Raw genomic sequence first — 23,337 nt, 5'->3', positions numbered from 1 at the left:
ATACAAATATATTGTACGTTCCCACATAATTTCTTCATAATCATAAAAAAGATGCACCTAGTAATTTTTAAGTTGTAATTATATTTTTAATAGAATTGTTTTCTAATGGAATATTCATACAAATATATTGTACGTTCCCACGTAATTTCTTCATAATCATAAAAAAGATGCACCTAGTAATTTTTAAGTTGTAATTATATTTTTAATAGAATTGTGAATTCTAGCAAAAGATGATAAGATGTTTTATTATAAATGACATAAAAAAACAAGAAAATCATATATAATATTATCATAACTAAAACACGCTTTTGTATTACAATTTTGAAAGAGATGGATGAGAATTCCGTTGATATGTGGAGGCTAAATGAATATGTGAGAATAAATTGTTATTTATTCGTAATTTCTTCTTGTTTTTCTTCTTAGATCTAAAAATATCGTTTATTAATTTTTACTACATTCATCTCCTACATTGAAAAACGTTTATAAATTGATTTAATAAAAAAAAGGTAGATATAATTTCGTTAAAGATATAAATATTTTTACTATACTGGAATAAATACCCCCCATATTTTTAATCTCTATAATTTAGGCAATTAGTTATTTGATTATACGATCTAGTGATATATTTTGATTACACTGATATAAATAAGTTTTCATTAAAAATAGAAAAATAACTTGAGCGGGAAATTTTGGCTAAAAATAAATCTTTAAATGATATGTGTCCCTAGCTAATTTATTTTATTAGAATACTTAGATGAGATTAGATTAGATAGTAATTGTGATGTTTCTACCATTTTTGAAAAAGTTATATTGTCGTAGAGCATTTACATCATTTTCCATATCTTCAAATATAAAATACATTAAAAATTACTATATTTTTTTCTCATTTTTTAATAAAATAATATTTTTTATATCTTTATTATTACATTTTCGCTTTTCTTCACTCACAGTCACTTTAAAAAAATATTAAAAAATAATAGTGTGATCAGTAACTTTTCAAACATAGGGAAACATGATTATATTTTCTTCCCTCCTCCACTCAATACTCACACATCCTAAACTACCTCTACACTATAAAAATATCACTCATAAAATATGGGGGGGGGGGATAGAATGTGAATGCTCTTACCATTTATAATTATGTTGGGTTACCATTATAACTATGTTGGTATCATTATAATGGTAAACATAGTGTTCACTATAAGAGTAAAACAACACAATATTTGCTATAATGGTATACAAAATACATCTTATGAGGTATATCCTATAGTTTATAGTAAAAAATATAAAAACTAGATAAAATGAGATGGATGATGAAAAGGAGAGTTGACAAAGCAATAGTCTTACATAAGAAACTTGAAGGAGTGTCCAAGACATATATAGGGCCGGTTAGGAATTAGGATAGGGTGGTTAAGAAATTGCTTAACTTATCACTTACAAGCAATTTGAAACCTAAACAACTACGTGTTTCTTTATTCACTCAAGCCTCCTTTGAAATTAAACAATTAACACTTTGACCTTTTTTTAATGTTTTTAACTTTTGTCACCGTATCTTCATACATTTTCTAAATCTTGCCCAAAACGTTACAATGGGAAACTAACACTCCCGATCAAAGCTAACACAATATTGAATCTTCTAGATATAATCAATCTATATGTTTATATTATTTAATTCAATTGTATAACTAAGTTAAGGCTTGTTTTTCCTTCATTTATTTTTACTATTTATGTTTGATCCAAAAAAGTTAATAAAACTCTTAACATGTCTTTTAAGGTTGAAAACATCCACACTGAATGGCACCAAAACAGAGTATACACCACAACGTTGAAGCAACTCTTGAGATTTTTGTTCCTTTGTAATGAAGTTCCGTATCTTGGTATATATCACAAAGTCGCCGGTTACTCAGTTAGTAATAACGCAACTAATCCCTCTTTTGTCAAGATTAATGGGGTCGGAAGACCTTTAAATTCAATGGGCAACAAGTTTCTTTAATTTAACAACTTTTTACTAGACGTGTGACCGCTGTACCATGTCTAAGTTCGAATTTAGATGTTTCTTTTTGATAAAATGTCAATCCATGTCTAGTTCGGAATACAAACCCGATTATTCTTGTGGTATGAAAAGAAGACCTCGTCCTGGTAAAGAACTAAGCTCCTCGAGTTATAGTGTTAAAGGTAACAAAAATAAAGCGAGACAATTTGTACATACATTTATATAAAATAAAACTTGCTTTACTTATAAGCATTTGTTAATTGAATGAGAAAAGGAAGTTTCTTTAACAAAAAGAGCCGTACAAAGTTAATCTTATAGTCAATGATTTAAATATTTGTCAAAGATATAAACAAGCAACTATTATGTCTTCTAGTTCTCAACAAGCTTCTTGCCATGATCATATATGAATTTCTACCTGAAATCACATATCACATGCATATACTATGTGAAATTGTGAATACTATAATAATAGCTCTTATGTATCAAACATGTATCACATATTATGGTTAGTATACAATTTGATAAACAAAAAACTAACCCTTCTAATATTACCTTTGGCTATGTGATTAGAAAATATATAGTCGTGTATTTAATAGCCATTACTCAGATTTCTACTTCTAATAAATAACATCGCTATGTGAGTATAAGCTATAAAGTTGTGTATTCTTCAACATGAAAAACTAAGCGATCGGCCGAAGCTGTGGACGTAAAAATACATCGGTAGGGAAGAGTTCCACTTTAGAGTGAAGCACGTGCTTGACCGGTAGTGGATGAAGCGGAAGCGAGAATGTCGGCTTGAGTAACGCAAACATTGGTGAGAATCCAATGCTTCGAAAACCCAAGGGTTCCTCCGCAAGGTTGGAGGCCTAAGATCAAGCCGAAAGACGTAGTCGATGTTATAACATATGAATATTAAAACAAAAAATAAAAATAAAAATAAAAATAAAAATAAAAATAAAAATGGGAGAGGGTTTGTTTGTTTTGGGTGGGGGTGGGGGGGGGGGGGGGGTGGTTAACCTTGTAGGCTCGATCCTTGGATTAATGGTTGTTTTTTATTTTCTTGTGTTTTTTTTTGGGTTTACTTTTTAATCCATTTTATTTTAGTTTTGTGTTGTTCAGTGTAATTTTTTTCTAGCCTATAATGTTTTTTTTTATTTCCAACAACATTTTATATTTCTCCCATTTTATACATTACCAATCTAATATCACGTTGTATCAACGTTTCATAATGTGCAACTATCACGCCCGCTGAGCACGGGTATCGTAACTAGTTATAATATATGAGCAAGTTTTATCATTAAGTTTTTTTAAAACTATAAACTATTGATTTTGGAAGAAATTTAAAAGTATCGGTTCAAACTGTCAAACTCAACTGTTATACCAATAAACCAGTAAAACTAATTGATGCATACATCCTTGCCTATTTGGTTTGCTTCTTCTTGATACCGTACTTAACGGTTCAGCATATAATTTTTATCGACTAAACCAATTGAATTGGACCATAAACTCTCAATTTGCACACTAAACAATTATACCTATTTATAAATATTCATCAACTTTATTTTAAATATTATGATTGTTTTTAGTTATGTCATATTATATGAATAACATGACCTAGTATTTACTAAACAAGAGTCAATTTCTTGTTGGAATATACCATCATGTCTAACAACTACTCACCTCTTTATTATGTCTTTTGACTAAATTCGTATCTCTATTGCGTGTTCAAATTAATTAATCTTATTATACAACGTAATACGTTTTCTACTTACAATTATTATTGTTTTCTCTAGTGCCAAAAGAAAATTAGTAAATGAACAAGTAAAACGGGTTTAGGCCGGAATGCACGCTGATGGGTAGTCGGCCCCAATCAGCCCAATTTGTGATAGTAAATATTAGGCCCATGCCAAATTCTAAGTTACTTTTTCTGGTAGGCCCTATAATTGGCAATGGCTAAACATATAAATCACTAATCTCGACTTTGGTCATCATCTCACGTTTTCTAGGAGGCCCTATAATTGGCAATGGCTAAACGCCTAAACATATAAATCAAAAATCTGACTTTGGTCATCATCTCACGTTCTAGGTAATATTAAGGGTCAAACTTATTCTACAAATAATATCTTGTATTTTGGCTTAAGGTTCACTAAGGGCTGTAGCATAGCAAAGTGTCATTTGTAGTTATTTTCTATTTATGTCTTTTATGTGACTTTGTATTAGGTTTTGTTCATCTCCAGTTTCCTGCTAGAGTTTATTTTCTATGTTATAAAAAGTTTTTGACTGTTCAAAAAAAAAAACGTGTCATTTGATGTGGTTGGAATGATATTATTTTCGTACAAAAGTAGATGCGCCAACAAGTTCCCCTTTATGTAAACAAACTACTATCTTTACCCGGCGCACCAAATCGGATCTCTTTATATACCAGTTGTGTTATGACAGTGCACTTATGTGGGTTTGGTGGTATGGGATAAGTTTGTTTAGATACCGACACTAAATAAAAATAATAATCTGTCAACGCAGAAAATAGTAGCAACGCTCGTATAACTTATAATAAAATAATTAACATATTAAAAGGGTCGTGACAATAACAAAACTGATTTTCCTCAATGAGCTGCACGGAGAACTCAATCAGTAAAAATCAGGCGTTGCAGTGGCGAGTCAACGCGAATTCGATCGGTAGTGGCTACGTTTGTTACGATACCGGAAATAAACTTAAAAATAAATTTGTCAAACTAACATATTCAAAATAAAAAACACAAGAGAGAAGCGATAGTCATATAACGTATTATAAAAAAAGATATTAACATATATAAAACCATGTTTATCAGGTCACTAAAACTTGGGTGTTGGTAAAACACTTAAACCCGAGCATTGCAGCGACGAGTTAACACATACTAGGTCGGTATCGGTTACATTCTTAACGGTACCATATTTAACCCAAAAAATAACTTCGTCCAGTTAACATATAACAAATAAAATATCTGTCCCTTTGGGGACATCTGATAAAATTGGAACGATACAGAGAAGATTAGCATGGCCCTGCGCAGCGCAGGGATGACACGCACAAATTGAGAAATGGTCCCAAAAAAAATATATCTAAAGTGACGCTTGTTCAGTCGGTAAAACCAAAGTGTTTTGTTAAAACTCGAGAATTGAAACCCACATAATGTTAAAGGCCTGGCAGGTAAAGATTAAGCATTTCGACGGTGAGTCGACGTGAATTCGACCAATATCAATTATATTCGTTATAACATAAGCCTATAAAAAATTCTTCAAATTAACTTATAAACAAAAGAAATATTTAAAATGGTGTTTATTCGGTCGGAAAAACCCAACGTTGGTAAAACCAGAGCATTGTTCGTGCCGAGCGTTGTGGTGGTGAGTTGGTAGTTGGTGAAATCCGAGTGTCGTCGGTCATGGGCGTTGCAGCGGTGAATCGAAGCGAATTTGGTCGATTTTAATTACTTCATTACGGTATTTGAATTAAAAAATGTCGGTACAACCCTGGCGTTGCAGCGGTGAGTTAGTAAAACCTGAGCGTTGTTAATCCCGGATGATGAGACAACGCGATAACCATTAATTTATCAAATAAAAAAAGTTAAAGAAATAAAATAAATTAATTGGCCTGATCAAATGCAGCTAAGTGGACCAATACCGGTTCAACGGCACCAAACGTCTTCTTAGTTATATATACCTAGTTTTTTTACCGGGGCAATGTGCTAGGGCAGCTTACGACTCACCAGCGTTGAAATCCGAGTGTCGGTCTAACCCTAGCATTACTAAGGTGAGTCGACACGTATTTGGTCGGTATCCGATACGTTCGTTATGGTATACACACCACTGGTAAAATTTAAGCATTAAAACCCAAAAAGTTAATTCGTCAAATTAACGTATAAAAAACAAAATATTTAAAACGATATTTATTTGGTCAGCAAGCCCGACGGTTCCCAAGTGTTGTCGATCTCGGGCATTGAGATAACTCGATAACGATTTAGTCGGTTTTGATTACGTGCGTTACGGCACCAGAGCTAAAAACGAAAAAAATATATATATAAATTGAGATGGACCAGTGGCCAATTTAGGGAGGTGGGGGTGTCGGTCACTAAACTTGCACTTTTGGTAAAACCCAAGCTTTGTCAATCACGGGCATTGAGACTCGAGTCTGCGTGAATTTGGTTGGTTTCTGTGAGGTTTATTTTTCGTTCGGTCAGTTTCTTTTTCGTTCGTTATGGTTAGGGATTGACCCAAACCATTTCAAATGGGTCAATTTGGGTTGTTTTAAAAATCACATGGGTTGGTTTGGGTCATAGATTTTAATAAGATGGGTCAAAATGGGTCAATTGAAATTCCACCTTATTTTCGGGTCAAAATGGGTCGACAAATTTAAAGAAATGAGTCGATGTGGGTTAGTGTCTTAAGGAAAAGTGGCAAGCTCGGGTTGAAACGGATTTTGGATTGGAACGAGTTCGGTTTAGTTTTCGAGACGACACGAGTTTTCGCACTGGAAGGGTTAGGTTTCGGTTTCCTTTCTTTTTTTTGGTCGGTTTCGGAGCACTAGACGAGTTGGGTTTCGGTTTCTTTTGTTTGTTTTTGGTCGGCTTCGAATTCGTTTTTGGCCCTTTGTTTCGTTGTGGTCGGTTTTTCAGTTTCATTTATGTTCTCCTTTAGTTTTTTAGTTCCGTTTTGATTGATTATTTCGGTTTCGATCAATTCGGTTCAGTTTTGGTTTATGTATCGTTTTCGTCGACTTTCAGTTTCAGTTCATATCTCGGGTTTTTTTTAAGAGCGAGGACAACAGAGGAAACGTTTTAGTGTTTTTTTTACATTTTTTGTTTTTGACTTATATTTTGAGTTATGATTTTTTTATTAATTTTTTGAATTTTTTTGGAGGGGGTTTTATTAACAACGTTTCCGCCTTTGCCCTCGTTCTACAAAAAAAAAGAAAAAAAAAAGCCTTGATCCGAAACCCATTTTGACCCATACCTTTTGACCCTAACCCGTTATGACTTGAACCAAAAACAACCTTTTTTTTAGTTGACCAATTCCAACCCTAACCCGTTCTGACCCATGACCCGTTTCGACCCAACCTAACCCATTTGCCACCCCTAGTTATGGTAATCGAACTAAAAAACAAAAAAAAGAAAAAAAAACGTGGACCCATATGGTGCCGCCAAGCGGTCCAATAAGGCACTTGCGACACCAAAGTTTATAATTATATATAGTAGTAATAATAATAAGTTTTTTAACCCGTGCGTTGCGGTGCAGGAAGCGTCTGTCTACAGTTAGTCATTAATCAAAAGCAATTTCAACAATAGAAGATAATGAAGTAATACATGTGTGGCTGATAATCATACTATATATTGTGTGCTATTACCAAAAGTTGAAAGAATAGAGAAATTAGTGAAAGGAAGATGTGGCTATTATTAAAAGTTGATGAATAGTGAAACTAATGTGAGGAAGAAATATTGGTTTTTAATGTATATATAATAATAATTATAAGGTGTTGGAAACCACACTTTTGAATCCGCACGTCTTAATCAGGGCCGGCTCCGAGAAAGTAAAAAACATTTGGGCCGAAGGCGAATTTTTTTTGGCTTTAAGTAAAAGAAGTATTTTGTTGGGTTTAAACAGATTAATTTTTATATGGGCTTACTTGGTTATAATTTGGGTTGTGTAAAAAACTTTTGTATAAAAAAGAATTAAACATATCTCAAATGAGACTAGAACTGGTTGTGAGTAATACCCAAGACCAAGCTAGTAGTTATGTAATTGTGTATAAACATTAAATATACATATTGTGCTAAATAAAAATACATATAAATTTTTTCAAAAAAAAAAAATTTCAGGCCTAGCAGGGTGTCGGGCCTGTGGCCATCGACCACCCCGCCACCCCCAAGGGCTGGCCCTGGTCTTAATGCAATTGGCGGCGAATCTTTGGTATCATGCCCATGATGCTTGTTTCAAACTTTGCAAACATAGTTTGGGTGGCCCGAGTGTTTAAACTCAGGGTGTTTTGGAACATGTACACTGCTTCTTATAAATGCTTGACATCCAAATGATGGATCGGCCAAGAACGTGATGTTGCAAAACTAAGAACAATGCGAATTGTGGTCGGATTTAAGTTTTCTTCACAGTCAATCTCAACCAATTGATATTTTACCGTTAACGATTAGGCGAGCTTTCTAACGTTATAAGATAGCATTAGAGTTAAACTTGTGAGTTGTGACGCAAAAGCCAGATGTAGCGTACGACATGGGTAGCCAGTGGCCTCAAATGCAAGTCCCAAGTCGCATTATTCATAAAAGTGTTAATCCTCATCAATCATGACTGCTTTCCGGTTTGGATCGAATAGTTCTGTCATGTGTGACTTAGGAATAGGTGTGATGGAGGTAGTGTGTAGGTTGGTTTAGATATGCCTACTTTAGATCGAGTAGTCATAGGATGGGTAGATTGGGGTCGTTCTTTCAAATTTACCATTTTGTTACGAGGTTTGGGGACGAGAGAAACAGAATTGTAAACCTATGGATTTAGCAAAGGTTTATGTGAATATAGCTTTAATCAAAATCTTAAGTTTTCTTTTGTAAAAAAGTTAAAACCATTGGTTGTGAAATCCCATTACATGGGTTTGATGTTGGAAATAAAAAACAATCTATATATCTAATATGAATAAGTCCAGCGTGAACTAGGGGAGATAAAACCGATTAATCGACAAAACCACACTGAAATAACCAAACCATGCTAAAAATTGATAGCTCAGTCTTGTTTCTTTCCTCGCTTTTCTTAACCAAAAAACTACGGTTCTTTTTCAGTCATACCTTGTTCCAAAACCAAACCGCAGTAGCTAACTTTGTTTGGATGCCAGCTATTAGATTCATGTCCCAAATTCATTATGATCATTGTAATATAGAAAACTTATAATAGCGGGCAAGAACAAAAAGCACGATTCCTAACTTTTGTCTTTGAGAAAGAGACGCACATGGGCAAGGAAGAAACCGTTGAACATCAATGTACATAAAATTCTAAAACTGTTTTAACAGAAGAAAAACTAAGTCAGAATCTGCTTATAAGAAGCATAATTACCAGAAGTCACAATGATCCATAAAAAGCAGCCTATCTTTGAAGCATAATTACCTACCACATATCTCGAACTTTTGTCAACCTGTAAAGTTTACGTAAAACAAAATCATATCAAAACAGATCAAGAATGTAACACATAATAATTAAAAAAAAATTCAAAAGATTTCTAGGCGTTACCTTATCATATTCTCGGGAAAATAATGGCCAACTAAAATCAAAGATAGGTAGTGCCACGCCATCCTACAACAAGTTGGCATGCCCAGACATCCCTGCACTGCAAGACGGGCACAAAGGTGCAATTCCATTTTGTGCTTGAAAATGAGGGTGGAGATGAAAATCATTTCTACACAAGGCACAGACAGCTGTCATCTGATTTCTGCCAGTTGGATTTGGCATCATAGTGTTCTTTCCAAGCCAAAAGTTGTTAAACTGTTGATCCATTCCTGAATTGTATGGAAAGACCCTTGAGTCCCCTTGAAGCTGATGTGGATTATGTTGAGAGCTACCTCCTGTTAAGAAACTGAACTCCACAGGCTCGGGCCTACTAGATCTCAGCCCAGTTACACCATAACCTTCACTGTACCTTTCATCAAGTCTAAATTGTCCGCCTCCAGCCTGCCAATAAAGCAATAATCAATCATTTTTTTAAAAGCATATTTAATAGAAAAATACACGAATGATCCATGTGGTATTTTTGGATTTCACTTGTGGTCCTCGAGTATGAGTACACCACCGGTTCAAACTTATGTATAAATGTATACAGATGGTGGAGGTTTGACTCTTTTTTTGTGTAATGCATGGCAAATGACTAAACACCTTTGTGACTTTTCCATTAACAACTAAAATAAAAAGGACAAATCATTGCAGCTTATTATAATAGAAGTAAGCCTGCATCCATGTCATGGACTATTCATGTTATGTTTATACAAGTTTGGACCATGGTGTGCACTTTCTCATACATAAGGATCAAAAGTGAAATCTAAACATACTACAGGGACCATTCGATAATTTTATGCTTTTTAATACACAAATCATCATAATTTATTCTATTCACAAAATTAGATTATTGTTTGGCACACTAATTATTTATTGAAAAATTTACACAATTGGTCCCTGTGGTATTTCATGTCTCACTTTTGGTCCTTAAATATGGGAAAGTACACCACTGGTCCAAACTTATGCATAAACGTAACACAAATGGTCCTTGACATGGATGGTGTTTAACTTTTTCGGTTATGTAGTGTGAAATGACCCCTTACTATTAAAAATAGAAAAGAGCCACCTTCCTCATAAAGTTATATAGGATAACTCGCCGACCCGTCAATATTGCCACCACTAATTCTCTGGGTACAGTCCAAAAAGAGCTGCCATCCTCATAAAGTTATATAGAATACTACATTGTGCACTTGCTTTACCCTATCAATTAGAGGTGGCAAATGGATGGGTCATGTCAACAATCCAACACATTTGTTTATCTTCTTAGCCTTTTATAAAGTAATTACTGCAGTAAATATGATTACAGAAACCATCTGCCATCCAAATTAAAACAATCTACACTTTCTAATAAAACGATTCATGAATTTAGTTAACAGGACAAAACTGCCACATTTGCAGAGTATGTATTACCTTTCCTGGCATTATATTGAAGGAGTGATAAGAGCTGGGAGACGGGATGTGTGGATGTGATGGGATGGTCAAACCACTTTGCAGTTGACTTCCGTCACCCGTTCTCCACATCCCATTAGGCACAACTTCTTCATGACTCCGCCCAGGATTGCTTCCAAAAGCAGTATTAAACTTACTTCCAGAACTTTTAAACTTAAATTCATCTGATTTGATCCCTTCCCATGAACTCTGAAAACTACTAGTTTTAACATTTCCAGAAAGATTAAACAATCCACCCACTGAACCACTTCCTGATTTTAAACCCTCAACCATACTACTATTAACCATACTCAAATTAGTATGAACATCAACATTAGAGTTCCCAAAAGCAAGACTTAGCTCGTTGCTGTTAAGATCTCTGTCTTCATCAAATTTCAGACCATCTAACGGAGTAGAATACATCTTGTTCTCAAATATATCATCTGAAAAATGATTAAGTAGTCCTCTTTCAGAGCTTTCTTCTTTGCGTTCTTCCATTGTGTCATCATACAGACAATCTTGGAACCCGAATTCTTGTTCATTTTCAGATGGAACGAGTGAACAAAATTCAAGATTGGTTTTTGTGTTGAAGTCCAAAACATTCGCCTCCGTACGTTTTGGTTCGTTGTTTCTGAAGATGCTGAAGTCGTCTAGTTTGACTTCTTCTGACTTATTTGAATCTATATGCATCATGTCTAATTCGAGATTATTATTTAATTCATTTTCTTCATAACTGCCAAATGCATCTGTCCCAACATCAAATAGTTCATCAAGTCTGGAACTTGTTAAGCCAGCATTATTGTTATTATAGGTGCCATCAGACTCTTGTTCTTGAAATGATGTTAGAGTTTCAGTATTGGCAGCTTTGACTGAGCCAATACCTTCGACCACAGTTGCACCATCTTTATCCAAGCCAAAGCGATCAAGAAAGATCCCAGATGATGACTCAGCATCAACTTTCTCCGTTTCAGATATCAACTCATTGGTTTTATTATTAATATCCATATCCATGTTTGCATCAAAACCCTTTTCTTCACAGATGTTTGCTTTTTCAACAATGGTGTCCGGAACTGGCGGATCTACCATCCTGGCACTAGTGGCGGTACCAATATCTTCACCGCCATCACAGCCGCCACTGTCTCTCTGCCACCCTGTTCCAGAAACATTATCCTGATCAAGATTGAAGTCTGGCTTATTGTCAACAGAATTAACATGAATTTTACCAGATGTTTCAGGCTGTATGTTGCTTTTGTCATTCATGGTCAACACGACATCATCACCTAAGAGTTCAGACGGAGAGACAGTATCATCAACAGGTTGTTCTGTAGCTTCTGTTCTAGAAGCTTCATTGTCCATAATAATGTTTCTATCTACATCAGTATGTTCATCTTGTTTACTATTAGACAGAACATTAAGGTCATGAACAAGCTCATCAGTGTTGGATTCTTTACACTCATTTATTTTGTCACCAGAATGTGGATCATCAGTTTCAACTAAAGTAGTGTCTCCAGGCGAAACTAAAACAGAATTATCCAATTCTGGAGGTAATGGGTCGGTTTTCTCTGTTTCCTTTTCCACGTGAGGCTCCTTATGGTCACTTTTCACATTGGTTTCTACCTGTACCTCCATTGCATCCAAACCGACTTGTACCTCACAGTTTGCAGGTAAAGTTTGTGGGTGGGACCCAATATGGTCATTTTTCACTTGTACCTCACAGTTAGCAGATACAGGTGGCACTCGTGGTGATGGTGGTGGATTGTCAACAGGGTTGTCTCTTTTGTCGTCTTCTTGTTGAATAAGATTCGCAGTCTGTAAAAATCAGCAAAAACAAAAGATGTAATTGAAAAAAAAAGGAAAACGAATGAGTACTAAACACTTGTAAACACAAACTTACACTCACAGAAGCTTCTTTCAAAGCCGAGCCATCAGAACCATTTGTGTGCACAATGGTTGGTTTATTCAAGTTTTCTTCTCCAATAACAGAGATTAAGTATGTTGATATTTCCTTGAATGACTCGAACTGCCGACCACTAGGACTGGTTAAAATAAAGGTAATATACATTGTGTAAGAATCATGAAGACATTAAATTCATAAAGTTGACAACAAATATTGTGGATGGATTAAACTTTGAGTACATATAACACTTGGTGGCAGAATATAACCTGCAAAGATGTATTCGTAGGTATAAATATGTATACAAGTTGTATCCTTCCACAAAAGGTGTAACTTTAAAGTACTTAACGTAAAATTTTATAACCTGATTCAAATCTGCAAGAATATTTAAAATTAGCACACACCCTAATGAAATAATTTGGAGAAGAACAATGAAACGTCTGTAGTAATAATTTTATTCAAACTACAGAAAAGCACATATCCTAACAATTTGATCCTGGTTGGAGATGCATGTGTATACCACTACACCCTATGAGTACAATTAGTAAAACGAATGTCTATGCGCCAAAGAGAGATATAAATTGGAAGCTTAGAAAATAAAATAAACCCAAGCTTCCTGCTTTTACTTCTTTTACCATTTTCATAATTTCCTTTTGCCCTCATTTCTAGCTGCATCTTCTTGTTTGCTAGATTCAGTTCACCCTTTTTTCATTATATTATCTCACACCATATATTTTACTCATAAAAAAGATCAGCCACCTTTTGACTAAGGCACTAAGCAACTACAAGAATCCTGATTCAATATGTAATTTTCTAACCCTGGGTACACCAAGAACACTACTTTTGTTTCTTCAGATTACTTTAGTCTAAGTTTGATTGCACCCTAATTTTCAGATGGTTTGGCATTCGTTTATCATGCATAGAGGTCAATTTTAGCACAGAGGTGGGTTTGGGAGGTGTGTGTAACTATGTTCAAATATGCATGCTTCATAGAAGGGTCTAGAGTGTTTAGAGGTTGGCAAGAAATGGCAACAAAACGTTATTGATATGATTCTGGTCCATCAAACTGTGTTTGTAGAAAGAAATGGCAACATTGTGTCAAAGAGTAGCCCTTTACATCATGTAAAAAGAACCTAATACTGGAAGAACCAAATGACGTTCTAACATAAGTATATTCACATATAAGATTTCTACAAAGACAAAAACTACACGTCTACATTCTAAAACTGAACACCACAAGCATTACTAGTATCATTCTGTATGCTCAACTAAATCTATATCTCACCCTCATGCAGTCTGCCAGTAACAAACCTCACTATTCTTATATAATGCCACCCTATCATATGCAAAAAAGACACGTGCATGTCGCCATTTCAGTACCTAATGAAAATTTTCTGAACTAACAACATAAACATCCAAAAGCGAAATACACATATATCATTAACCCTATGATAAAGATAATACTATAGTTCAACATTCATTACACAAAAGAAAGAACAAAAGGCAAACCTTAGGTACCGACGACAAAACAACCAAACCCGACCTTCTTTCTTCTTAATACAAAGACTCATCTTCCATCCTTTCGGCAACACATCCCCAAACTCCGAAGCAGCCACAACCCTCCTCTTCCTCCTCTTACTCCCCCAATGCCCATTCAACCCTCTCAAAAACCCTAACAACTCATCCTCCGTCGTCATCCCGACCGTCCGCCTCCTAATCTCCTCCCCATAAGGATCCTCCAATCCACCTAACCCAACCAAATCGACCGCCTCGCCTCTCTCATTCACAATCTCCCTATCCTTCTCATCATCATACACAACCTCCTTCTTAATAATATTATTATTGTCCCGAATCCGCTTTCCAGTCGGCGGCCGAATAAACACGACATTCTCATGCTTCCTCGGCCTCCCTCGCTTCCGCTTTAAACCTAGGGTTTCATTATTCAAAAACTCAGCCGCAACGGGAATGATATTGCTATTGTCATTATCATCATCAATTAGATCAATATCCTGGAAATTAGGATCCGATTTGCAAAGCTGCTTCAACATACGGATAATAACCGTGTTCTCCGCTTGCTCGGGGTCGTTGATATTATTATTGGCAGGGGTGTGTAACAGGTGCACGGAGGTGAGGTGTGCGGCGGTGGAGAGTGGTGGTCTTGGTGACGTCATCGGAAGCGAGACGGAGGCGAGAGTAGGTCTGTTTACGGCTGCCGGCGGACTCGTTGAAAACGGCGCGGTTGATTTTGGGGATAACGAGGTTGTGGTTGAGATCGTAGGAGTCGGAGGATAAGGAGAGTGTGTAGAGTTCTGTCTGGGAGAAGAGGCTGAGATCGATGACTGGGACTGACGGTGGCCGGTCGGTGTCGTCGGTGGCGACGGTGGTGGAGGTCATATCGGAAGATGTTATAGCGATTGATTGTGAAGCGAAACTGGGGTCTTATTTATACCCGGTGAAATTGTTGGGTCGGTTCAGGTCAGGTTGGGACCGGGTAACATCTGAATCCATCAAGCGTTACTTAACCAGGCTAGGTCATGCACACCCTTTAGCACGGCCATGCCGCTCCAAGCATTGACCGCACTAGTCAGAGCGGGTGTGAGGAATGAAGATGCAAGCACAAATTGGTCAAAACGATTCATAGAAATCATGGCCATGCTAAACAAAAGCATGGTTGGTTTGACACGATTTCAGTGAATGCACAATCGTGCCTTTGCATGTAAGCTCCCTGCCCGGGTGCCCTACTTTCTTGCTGGTTGGATTTACTCATTCACATAATTCGTAAAATCATAGTTAATTAAAACATTAAATAAAAGTCATTCATTTATTCATAACATAACCATCTTGTCTTAAACATCATAACATAAATCCATAAAACATTAAACGATACGGTGTCTTCTTTATAGCGATGCCAGTTTTCCTCTTATTGTCACGTGTCCTCATCAAGCAACTTGTCTCATTCTACTTGCCTACGTGCATACTAAAAGTCAGCTACGCTAAGTGAGTTCTAGTTAATTAACGTACATTACATCCACTTACTTACCAATACCGTCCGAAGATACGTATTGATACTTACTCATTCGTCTATCATTCAATCATACATACGTACATACATACATTCATACTTGATACTAACAACATACCTCGGATACTATAAAGATCCGGTCCTCACTTACCTTGGATATTATAAGGGTCCAGTGCCCTACATACCTCGGAATTATAAGGATCCGGTGTCCTTCATACCTTGGATCTCCTCAGAGTCCAGTCCCTACTTACCTTGGATATTATAAGAGTCCAGTGCCCTACATTCCTCGGTTATTATTAGGGCCCGGTGCCCTCTAACATACCATACCATTCTACCTTCATTACATTTCCTTTCTATTTCCTTCAATCATAACTAATATAACATCACATGCATATTAGTTAAACAATCCACATCATTCACATTCATACGCAAACATATATCTAATATACACTTACCATTTAAGTTAAGTGTATAAATCTAAACACATCGTAGTATGCACACAGCCCCGAAAACATAACACATAAAAGGGGCTAGAACTCACTTGGATCCTGTTACGTTCACCGTTTATAGTAATGTCATTCCTGAGTTATGTGCGGCTAACTGTTTAACACATATATGCATAAATTAACCACGTACTAACATAATTAATTAGATTCGTATTTATTAGTCTAGCGTACTTGATAGGCTAGGCTCGTTTATTTGGGCTAACAAATCTAACGAAATAACTTTATTTAACGACGGTCTTTATTTTGCGTTCATATCCTCCCATTATTATATATATATATTTCTCTTCTTCATTAATATATGTTCCTTTCATTTAATATATTATTGTGTATGTATATATATATGTGTACTTTTCTTTTAATTATATATAAATATACAAATATATTCATTTTCTTTAATTGATTATTTATCTTAAAATATATCGGGTTATACGGAGATAACGAAGTTGATTGGTTTGGTTTATTTTGTTGGATTATCTTGGATTAACTAAGAATGGCCCAGTTCACATCGCATGAACCCCTTAGTTCGCTTCGTTTGGACTCGTTTCGCTTGGACTCAGTTTGCTTCGCTTGGATTCAGTTCGCTTCGCTTGGACTTGCTTCGCTTGAACTTTTTCGCTTCGCATGAGCTGGTTCGCTTCGCATGAACTTTTTTTCGCTTTGCATGAGCTAGTTCGCTTCGCATGAACTTTTTTGCATGACCCATTTCGCATCAAAAATGTATTTCGCGCGAGATCTGGGATTTGATCCTATGACCTCTCGCTTCCCATATTGTGTCTCAACCACTCCACCAACATGGTCTTTTGTTTAATTTTTATCTTCCCAAGCTTTTATACACACATTGGCTACTCATCATGAGCTCCTTTTCCTTTCCTTTTCCCTTTTTCTTTTCTTTCTCTTTTCCTTTCTTTTTTCTTCTTTGTTTACGAGAATTATTATTATTATTATATTATTATTAGTATTATTATTAATACTTTTATTAATTTATTTCTATTAATATTAACAACTAAAATATAAACTTGGTTAGATTCAAGCTTCAAATATTATATTCTAGGCTTGCAAAGAGCCAAACTCGCGTTAGATCTACAAGTCATGAACGAGCCGAACTTAACTAACGGGTTAAACGAATCTGACCCTCAAAGTTCACATTTTTACGTCAAGTTTATATTTTTATTAACCTTTAGGCCCCGATCTATTGTTCTACCAATTTTCATGGAGAACCGACACCAAATGAACCACCTTTACACTACAAACGTACCTCTAGCGAAATTCGTTTTAGAGCTTAATCTTGACACGAGCTAGATCTTGATTCTTCTTGTTGTTTGGATGAGAAAATCACTAAAACAACTTGGATCTTGTTCTCGGGTTTCAAGGTAGGGAGAGTGTGTGTTGGTAAAAATGGAAAGGTATGGAATTATGAGATCTAGGGTTTTAGGGAAGGTTTAAGGGGTACTTATACCTTTAGCTCATGGACCTTAGGCCCATTAATCCACTAAGTCCATGTTTTATTTTTAAGTCCATATCCATTTAAGCCTACCATCTCTCATTTTAATTTATGACTTATTATTATACGACGATTAAATAACAAACTTTATTTAAATATTACTTTATTTATTATTTCTAAAAGTCGGACGTTACATTGCAATTACATGGTTGGATCGACACAATTTAAGGATGTCACGACCATGCCTCTAGATCATTATGGTTAGGCTGATAAGATTTTAAGGGTCACGGTTATGCTACAGAAAGTACACGCCCATGCAAATAGAAACCAACATATCGTACAATAATTAACCTACCAATAAATAGAGGGGAGTGTTTTGCACAGATCCATCCATACACTTCACATCCCACTTTTAGAGAGAAACAGTCGGTTCTAATCGTTCGACGCTAAGTTTTTTGTATCATTTTGGTAAGATGAACTTTGATGTATTTGCACTTTGATTAATGTTGTCAAGTTTGCATTTTATTGTTTGGATTAGATTGAAATGCAGAATATTTCGTGTAACCTAATTCTATATATCTGGGCACATTGGTTCTCCCTTAAACAAGTGGTAACTTTGGATCAAATCGACATGTAGAAGATTTTTTCTTTTAAAGGAGATTAGCCAACTCAATATTTTCCTAATCTTCATATTCTCAAGCGACATATAGAGGGGATTTTATTGGAGAGAGGTTAACTAAATATATGGATATGGAACATGAAGTTGATAATACAATCCAAATCGAGGAATGTTCGGGGTTCAAGTTAGATGAGCATTGGGTATCATGATCAAGTAAGATCGCCATTCGTTTGTATTGGCGCAAACATTCATTTTTAAGTGAATTGCATAGGTATGAGTGAGGTGAGAAAACTGGGCAGGAATTTGAAGAGGGATGTTCGGGTATTTTGTATATATATATATATTAGTGTGTTAATTATGTAATTTTGTTAGTATATTGTTAGAACTTTGGTACTTCATACGTGCTTTTGTATTTTAGGTCATTGATCGTTAAATATGCTAAATTGGAGACTTATACGAGCATGGAATGATAGCTCGGGATGACCGAAGCATAACTTGAAGTCTTAGGAAGTGTTAGAAGGATTCGGGAAGAGTTTGGATGAGGAACCTAAACCCGATGCTAAAACTGAACAAGATGGGTTCACAAAAAGCGACCAGGAAGTAAAACGAGCATATCTTGGGCTAGAAAATGAGTTACGGGACCCATAATATATGAATTTTGGGTCTCTCAACGAGAGGAATCCAAATATGAGGTTATCTTCCATCGCGCTACGCGATGTTCTCCATAGTCGGGAAAGTTAGGGTTTGATGTTTTATTTCGTTTTGACGACCCTAGACGCCATTATTCACTATCCAGACGATTTTTAGAGCAGCAAGGAGAAGAACCATTGATCCCAATCATCTCAAGGCCCTGTACATGATCTTATCCATCATAACCGAAGTACGAGAGATGCCGAGACGCGGCTAGATCCTTCGAGTCATACCCGGGATGTATAGTTTGTAATCTTTCAGTTTATTTCACATGTACTAGAACAACTAATTGTAATTGTTTTGATGTTAATCTATGAGTATTGATATTTAGTATGTTCGTATAATCTGTCGGTTTAGGTTTATTTTGATCTGAACAATTAGGTTGTCGATTGCTATAATAATTGCTTGTAGGATTGTCTTAACCTGTTAATTGCAAGAAAGCATACGTTTGCCCTTAGTTGAGTCACACTGGCAGGGACCGTTTGATAACCAGTTCCGTGTGTTAGCGAGCGTGGATGCCTAAGGTTTGACCGGTTAGTCAGTCTGTAGTTGACACAAGATAGTTTATATGTTAAGTGCATGAGTTTGCTGTTAGGTTGCTTACTTGGATTCCCGGGTGTGATTTGCTTTGTCTGATTGATTGAATACTTGATTACTTGTTTGATTATTATAAAACTCAAATTCATTTGCTAGTGTGATCAGCACTTTGATATAATTCACTTCATAATGTTAGGAATTGAATTCACTGCACACTGACCACATACTCCTCGTGGTTCGACACCCTACTTACACTAACTAGTTTAAGGTGATTAGGACACTGATTTAATAGTTTTTGACTAGATAGCGACAGTCTAGCATCAAAATGGAGCCGTTTCCGGGGAGTTAGTGCGCTTAGTGTTTTTGTGATTAATTGATTTCTTAGTTAATTTAGTTTAATTTAGTTGTTATTTTTATTTTTATTTTTAGTTTAGTTTTATTTACCCATTTTACGCGGGGTGTGTTATTTGTGCAGGTAACAGGTTTATGCACACCCGCCGTTCAGGAAGAAATTCTTCACTGATTTACGAGCAAGAAATCGAACGGTTAGCTCGGCAGAACTGAGCTCAGATCATACAGTCAAACATGGAAGGTCAGAACCAGAACCAGAATCAAAACCAAAACCCACCACCCGAGATCGATGTTTTCCAACCCGAGCCTAACCCACCAAATAACCAAAACCCACCTAATTATGACCTACCACCACCAATAAACACCAATCCACAACCACAAATTTCAGCCCGACAATCTAGAAACCGAAATCGAAACCTTGACAGACCTGGGCCATCAGCCCCGAACAACACCCCTCGTCACCGACAGCCAATTATACGGGATTTCGATCATGTCAGTATTCACACCGAAGACGAAGAAGAGGGAGATGAGGAGGAACAAGAACCGAGAAATGATGGTAGTAACGGGGATGAATGGCGAGTTAGAGGAAATGACGGGTTTGAGTAGAGAAATGCAGATGAGGGTATACAGGTTGAGGAAGTTAAGGAACCGGTTAGGGTAAGAGGTAACAGGTGGAGGAACATAAATCCAGATCGAGGTGGTATATGAAGATATCGGGAGGAACAAAGATAACTGACTCAGGTTAATTGGGGAGGTTTTGAGGAACTGAGGGTGATGTTCGGTTTATTTGTACATATTTATTTGGGTTAACGTATTTGTTTTACTCGTTTATTTTAGGAACTTTGGTACTTCATACATGTTTATTGTGTTTCAGGTCACAGGTACTTAACGCGCTTAATTTGGACCTGTATGAGCATGGAATGAAGACCTGGGATGTCCAGCACGCTTACCGAGGCAGTTAAACGAAGTTGCTGAGAAAAGAGGCCCATCGCGTAGCGCGATGGGTGTTGAAGGTGGGGCATTGCGCTACGCGATGCCCTGTAATTTAGACTGCGTTGACTTTTGGTCTATTGCGTAGCGCGATGGACCAGGAAAGGAGGCCATCGCGCTACGTGATGGTCCCCAGAATCGTGAAAGTTAGGGTTTTATTATATAACACATTTGGACGACCCTACACGGGATTCTTCACCTTCCACGTGATTTCCAGAGCAGAAGATCAAGTCCCGACCATCCCCAATCATCTCTAAGTGTCCTACATGGCCTACCAGATCATAACCGAGGCCCGAGAGATGCCGATGCGCGGCTAGTTTCTTCAAGTCATACCCGGGATGTAGAGTATTGTATCTTTCAGTTTTTCTCATGTATTTAGAATGAATTGATTGTAATGATCTTTGATTAATCGATGAGTATTGATGTCTAGTATTATTGTGCACTCAGTCGGTTTAGGTTTATTTCGATCAGAACGATTATTGTGCCAGTTGCTATGATAATTGCTTATAGGATTGTTTTGACTAGTTGAATGTGATGAAGCATAAGCTTTCCCTTAGTTGAGTCACACTGGCAGGGACTGTTTGATAACCAGTGCCGTGTGTTAGTAAGCGTTGATGCCTAAGGTTTGTCTAGTTAGTTAATCGGTGTTAATCAGTGATTGTTAATCTGTTAAGTTGCATGAGTTTGCTGTTAGGTTAATTACTTGGATTCCCGGGTGTAATTTGTCTTTGTTAATTGATTGAACACGTGATTACTTATTGCTTGTTACAACATATAAACCAATTGCTAGTGTGATCAGCACTTTAATTGAATTACTTCATAAGTTTAGAAATTGATTTCACTTCACACTGACCACATACTCCTGATGGATACGATACCTGACTTACCCTAGCTGCTTAGGTTAATTAGGTTTTTGCATGACTCAAACGACGGTCATCAAAATGGCGCTGTTGCCGGGGAGTTAGTGCGCTTAGTGTTTTTGTGTTAATTGATTTCTTAGTTTAATTTAGTTGTTATTTTTATTTTTATTTTTAGTTTGGTTTTATTTTCCCATTTTACGCGGGGTGTGTTATTTGTGCAGGTAACAAGTTTATGCACACCCGCCATTCAGGAAGAAAGTCTCCACTGATTTACGAGACAGAAATCGAACGGTTAGCTCGGCAGAACCGAGCTTAGATCAGACAGCCAGATATGGAAGGGCAAAACCAAAACCAAAACTGTAACATCCTAGAAAAATCCATATTTATTTTGGACTAAAAACGTCAACTTTGAAAGTTGGAGGATTAAAATAACCTCAAAATCAAGTAATGGGAAAAATAGAGATAAGGAAAAATTAAGCATCTTATGTTTAAGGAAGTAGGAAAATCCATCCCATATGGATAGATGAAAGAAAAAAGGGAAGCATTCCATGGGTATAAATAAGGAATGGAATGTTCATCCCACATGGAAACAAACAAAGAAATGGAAGCTCTTTATAAGGAAGCAAGTTTCCATAAAAATGTTTTAAAGTGGCTAGCCACTCTCCATAGTCCTAGCAGAGGGTGCAAAGCACCCGACGCGCACGCGCACGGACACGGACTCGGACACGGACTCGGACTCGGACTCGGACTCGAGCGATGGGCGTAATGTGGCGTTTTGATGGTGCATTTTGCACTTCGCACGCTCGCATCGCCACGAGCCGCATAAGGGCCGCTTTAGTATTTTTGGAAATGGAAGTATGATCAAGAAATGACAAGTTATCAAAGACGAGGGACCAAAAGTTGAAAATCGGATTTCAGGACCCATCGCGCTACGCGATGAGCCCAGAAAGATCACCATCGCGCTACGCGATGGGGTTGCATGAGTCACCTGACACGTGTCGCAATGGGGGACACGTGGCATACGCTAGGGCTGAGTCAGCATGCCACGCGTCAAAATCTGACATCGTTCTACGCGATGCCTCAGTAGAAAGGACCATCGCGCTACGCGATGGTTCCCAAAATTGGCTATAAAAGGGGAGGCTTATGGCACTTCCATTATCACACCAAAACACCACCACTCACACACACTTAGCATCGAGAAGCGTGCCAACCTCGTAGTGCGTTCCAAGCCGTGAAGTTCTGACGATTTGAGCCTCGATACGCGATAGAAAGTAGAATTGCTGCCCGTACAAACTTAGGCATATAAACTCCAAATACCGTGAAGTTCTGACGATTTGAGCCTCGATACGCGATAGAAAGTAGAATTGCTGCCCATACAAGCTTTTACATACAAGCAGATATAGTAGTTTCTTCACAACTAAGAAATGTAAGATTTTACATGCCAGGGTTATAGTCAATTCAATGTTTCTTCTTGACGAAGAAACCTATTAATTGATGATTCTTCATGAAAAAGAAACTTAACTCATGATTTGTAAACAAATAAAAAGACTACATGAAATATTTTATTCAAACAAATGATCAGTCAAGGTTTATAGCTATCAAAACCAGACTAAAGGTCTGTAGCTGGATCAAGAGACGATCCGAGTATTTATATAAACTTATGTTATTACATAGATCAATCATTCATTCACAATGGTTTTCAAACGAGATCAC

At 36.7% G+C, this 23,337-nt stretch overlaps 2 protein-coding genes and 1 pseudogene across 2 annotated transcripts; 1 reads left to right on the top strand and 2 right to left on the bottom strand.

The window, feature by feature from the left end:
• Nucleotides 1-4,976: 4,976 nt before the first annotated feature.
• LOC143618139 (U6 spliceosomal RNA) lies at nucleotides 4,977-5,089 on the top strand (annotated as a pseudogene).
• A 3,724-nt stretch (nucleotides 5,090-8,813) lies between these two features.
• On the bottom strand, nucleotides 8,814-12,404 carry LOC143618135 (uncharacterized). The gene is made up of 3 exons (XM_077090452.1): nucleotides 10,697-12,404; nucleotides 9,248-9,685; nucleotides 8,814-9,152 (listed from the first exon to the last, which is right to left on the bottom strand). Exons 1-2 carry the CDS (start codon nucleotides 12,341-12,343, stop codon nucleotides 9,311-9,313), a joined length of 2,022 nt encoding a protein of 673 aa, XP_076946567.1. The 5' UTR covers nucleotides 12,344-12,404; the 3' UTR covers nucleotides 8,814-9,152; nucleotides 9,248-9,310.
• LOC143618137 (uncharacterized) lies at nucleotides 12,398-14,866 on the bottom strand (the record flags this gene model as incomplete). The annotated part of the gene is made up of 3 exons (XM_077090454.1): nucleotides 14,118-14,866; nucleotides 12,609-12,750; nucleotides 12,398-12,523 (listed from the first exon to the last, which is right to left on the bottom strand). Coding segments are annotated over exons 1-3 (930 nt in total), but the record flags the coding sequence as incomplete, so codon positions are not given.
• Between the last annotated feature and the right edge of the window lie 8,471 nt (nucleotides 14,867-23,337).

This window comes from Bidens hawaiensis, unplaced genomic scaffold, assembly GCF_021521415.1.
Source record: "Bidens hawaiensis isolate Kalapana, Puna unplaced genomic scaffold, B.hawaiensis_p1.1 tig00064009_1, whole genome shotgun sequence".
NCBI classification, from domain to species: Eukaryota; Viridiplantae; Streptophyta; class Magnoliopsida; order Asterales; family Asteraceae; genus Bidens; species Bidens hawaiensis.
Note: the sequence above shows the minus strand (reverse complement) of the source record. Positions and strands in the feature narration are given on the sequence as shown.